The following is a 4,333-nucleotide window of genomic DNA, read 5'->3' on the forward strand; positions in this document are numbered from 1 at the left end:
TTTTTATATTATAAATTTATATTATATTCTTATAATTTATTTATATAAAAAAATTTTAAAAATCAATCCTTCATTAAAATTAAATTATTTAAAGATTATTTGTAATTTTTATAAAAATAATGGAAATAAATTTTTACTCACAAATAACTTAAAGCACATTTTGTGTTTCTGATGATAGAAGAACAACAATTCTCTGTTAAAATTATCAGTAATTTTTCTTGTTTTCTCGATCACTTTCATATTTCCTTTCTCTTCTATTATTCTCCCCTCCAACTTTCTTTTAAGATTTTTGTACTATTTATCTTATATTTTGTACTATATATCTTTTAAATAGCAGTAAATTATATGAACTTTCTTTCTTTTCTATCTATATTTTATTTATTGAAATTAATCTTATTATCCAATTAAATAAATTTTTGTTATTTAAATTTATTTATCTGAATCGATTTATCCAGTTCTTATTATTTGAACGAAAAATATGTTTGTATTATAATTACAATGATAAACAAGAACAAAAAATCAATTTGTGCTTATTATGATTTTTTAATAATAAATATATTATACATATGAACTTCAATTATTATTATATTATTTTATTTTATTATATTATTTTAATATTTATTCTCCATATTCAACTTCAATATAATAATCAATATATACAACTTTTTTTCGTATATATAATCTTTTCTTTTTAATTAGAAATATTTATAAGTTATATTTATAATTAATATTTATTATAATAGATATTTATAAAAAATTATTAGTAATACTATATTGAATTTTTTTCTTCTGGATTATTTAAATTATTCTGTGGATTTTTAAATAAAAAAATATATATTTTATTTGAAATTTTATTTTAATCAAATTTTTACAATATTTCTAATGAAATTAGTTATTATATGAATGTAATTATATTTAACTTTTAAATTCTATATTAACTTTTAAACTATATTTGCTTTGCAATAAATTTAAATAAATTAAATTCTAAATATTATTCCTTTTATTATTTTTAGAATTTTTTTAATTTTTATACTTTCAAATACTATTTAATTTTTTAAATACATAAAAAATAAATAAATATTTTTATCATAAATGTAATGTATAATTATTCAAAAATACATTTTTCTGACAAAAATAATTTTAAAGAAACAATGAAAATTATGATATTCTTTTCAATTAAATTACACAATTTATATTTGAGTGGAAGGAAATAATTCAGGATATGTCATGTCACCGAAACGCACATTGAATTCAAATTCTTTTTAATAGTAAAATAACATAACATGCAATTATTGTCAGCATCTTTTCCTGTTAATTTCGTATATATATTTGATTTTAAACGAATATGTTTTCAATAATTATAAGATAATTCAATAGAATATTGACTGTATATATAGACAAATTATGGAGAATTTTGTTTTCTTTATTTTCTACTGCATTGTTTTACTTTTTCTTCGTGAGGGGATAGTAAGTTATTTTCATAAATTAAAAATTTATTTTATGTAATATGTATATATATATAAAACTATTAAATAAGTAATTGTTATATGTACAAAATTATGAAATAAAGTTTTACTTATTTTAGAATATATACAAATAGTTTGTATATGTATATTTATTATTTTTGAAACATTTATTTATATTTTTTATTAAATATTAAAAAAAAATATTAAAAAAATTGCAATATATTTAGTATAGAATGAGTAAGAGTTCATTCAATATATTCTTTTTTATATAGATATTTTAATTAATATACATTCATAATTTTAATAATTGAATTTCAAAGGTAGATTTATATATATACAATTTTATGATATATAATTTGTGATTATATATAATTGTGATATTATATTTATATGGGTCAATTTATCGATTAGTTTCTTTCCTATCAATCTTAATAAACTTGAAATATTATTTTGATTTTAATATTCTAACTTTTTTTAGACATAATCAATTTGTTTTAATTTTCGAATTATTTGTAAAGAACTTTTGGTATCAATGAATTAAATAAGGGATCTAATAAGCAAGTTCATATTAAATAATATACTGATATATATTGGATATATTTATATATATAGGATAAACTATGCAAGTAGAATGAGCTCTAATTTTGGTTTCGTTTAAGATAAAGAAATCTTAAACGGAAAAATTGAGTTGATAAAGAATATTTTTTAATAGAAGATATTCTTTTTTTTATTATATATGATATATATGATATGATTTTTTATTATATATGTCAAAATAATGCAATTGTAATAAGGAGATATTTAAATATATTACCGTTATAAATTCTTCGTATTGTTTTTTAATATTTTTTATCATATCGTTGATTACATATTACATTAGAATAAATCATTTTAATTCATTTTTTTAAATTTTAAAGAGAATCTTCATGAATAATTATGTATTTCTCAAAAAATTTTAATTATGTTTTAAATTCTAAATTTTTTGGGTATTTTATATTAATTCTTTCTAAAAATTATAAAATATTATAAAATAAATGTTAAAAAGCAACTAATTTATGTGAAAAAGCATGATTTTATAAAAATATAAAAAATATAGTTATATTTTTCTAATGCAACATTGCATATTAAAAACAATGAGTACTTACATCTTGAGTACATAAGTACAAATGAGTACATAAATCTTACCAAACCATACAATTTTTCTTTATCTTTGATGAAATAAGAAAAAAAAAAACTATTCCAGTTATATGTTTTATGTATATATAATTATATATCATTTAATTTATATTTTTGCAATTTATGATGATTTTCTCTGATAATCCTTTATAGATAAATAATAAATATATAAGATATCCCAAAATATGGGAACACTAGTTGTGAACTGAAAATTCCTAAAGTAATTTCAAGCAATATTTTTCTTACAGAAATATTTATTGTAACATTAATGATTAATAAAAAAATATGTCAATCATAGAATGCATACGGAACTGTGACGGTAGTGTGATGTACCATCAATCGAGTACAAATAAATCCAAGAAGTATTGATAAGTAAAGATATGTTTATTCATCATTCAAAATATTGCCAAATTATAATAAAAACAATATAAAATTTTTCTAATATATAAAATATATAATATATAATATATAAAATAAATGATAAATAATATATATTTGAAATAAAAAAAATAAACGATTTATTACAAATTATATTAAATTAAAAAATAAATTAATCAAATAGATGAAATCAATTGTTCACCAAAAATTCAATTCAAACTTTGATATTTTTTGAAACTTTTCTTTAACATTAACCATATTCTGATTTTCTTTCTTATTAAATTAATTCTTGATAAATTTGCACTAAATACTAAACTGAGAATAGATAAAATATCATCAAAAAATAATAAAGATAATATATCTTCAAATTAATATATTTATTATTCACTTCACTGCACAGTTATCAACACTAATAAATTGTAATCACTTGTAATCTAATTAAATTTAATTTTTTTCCGCATTTTTATTATATTTTAGTAGTAAACACTTTTATTTAAATCTTTGCAATCATGAAACTGAATAGATGATGAGTGTATTCGTGGATTGAAATCTCTGACCGAAATTGAATAGATAAAAAGATAAGACGATGTTTTTTCTTTCTAATAATATGAATTATATTAAAAATATGATACAATATGTTATCATGTCTAGTGCTCAAAATACGACGAAGTCTTTAACAAATCCCAAATTTATATCAAAATACAAAAGACTAATGTTAACGGGACATACTCTCTTTCTGATGATAAATTTGGATGATCCATAAGACATATCATAACCAATGACATCTGTGAATCAATCACTTAATGACATTTATTTGATCAATTATTTTTTAATTTATTTTTTAATTTATAAATTGTAACGTATCGTTTTTTTTTTATTCTAAATATATATTATTTATCGTTTATTTGTTATAAAAGTTTTATATTCTTTTTGTATCAAAATTTGATATAATTATTATTTTCATTAGCTTTCATTAATTATTAAATAATAATTAATTAGTTTAATTAATTAATTAGTTTCATTATTTTTAAATAAAATATAATTTGATATAATTTTTTGTCAATAAAAAAATATTTGTTATATTCAACTTACTTTTTTTATTCGTGCTATTTCAACTTGTTCGTATTTAGACTGATGCATATAATCAACACTCTCATCGTGGCTAGTCTATTTACTACAATCTATCTATTAGCCAATATTTTTTGTTAATAACTTATTAACAATGTCGTAACGAAAAGTTTTTGCAAAGGTTACAAAATGTTGCTTGAAATCTTCAATTATATATATATATATATATATATATATATATAATA

General features: G+C 17.5%; 3 protein-coding genes across 4 annotated transcripts in view; 1 reads left to right on the top strand and 2 right to left on the bottom strand.

Annotated features, from left to right (window-relative positions):
- LOC102680415 overlaps positions 1-351 on the bottom strand; it is a 1,942-nt gene extending 1,591 nt beyond the window's left edge. Inside the window, exon 1 of the mRNA XM_031513381.1 lies at positions 142-351. Within this exon, the coding sequence (XP_031369241.1) occupies positions 142-240 (99 nt within the window). The 5' untranslated portion in view covers positions 241-351. The remainder of the gene's footprint in view (positions 1-141) is intronic.
- The window catches only part of LOC102680730 (F-actin-capping protein subunit beta), a 21,018-nt gene extending 16,774 nt beyond the window's left edge, over positions 1-4,244 (bottom strand). Inside the window, exon 1 of the mRNA XM_006608571.2 lies at positions 4,113-4,244. Within this exon, the coding sequence (XP_006608634.1) occupies positions 4,113-4,160 (48 nt within the window). The 5' untranslated portion in view covers positions 4,161-4,244. The remainder of the gene's footprint in view (positions 1-4,112) is intronic.
- LOC102670598 (probable serine/threonine-protein kinase DDB_G0283337) overlaps positions 1,177-4,333 on the top strand; it is a 7,350-nt gene continuing 4,193 nt past the window's right edge. The window contains exon 1 of one of the 2 annotated variants that reach the window (XM_031513375.1): positions 1,177-1,467. In XM_031513375.1, coding sequence (XP_031369235.1) covers positions 1,405-1,467 — 63 coding nt within the window. In that variant the 5' untranslated portion in view covers positions 1,177-1,404. The remainder of the gene's footprint in view (positions 1,468-4,333) is intronic. The other variant, XM_031513378.1, reaches the window with a different exon arrangement.

The sequence above is a fragment of the Apis dorsata genome, unplaced genomic scaffold, assembly GCF_000469605.1.
Source record: "Apis dorsata unplaced genomic scaffold, Apis dorsata 1.3 scaffold_40, whole genome shotgun sequence".
NCBI lineage: Eukaryota > Metazoa > Arthropoda > Insecta > Hymenoptera > Apidae > Apis > Apis dorsata.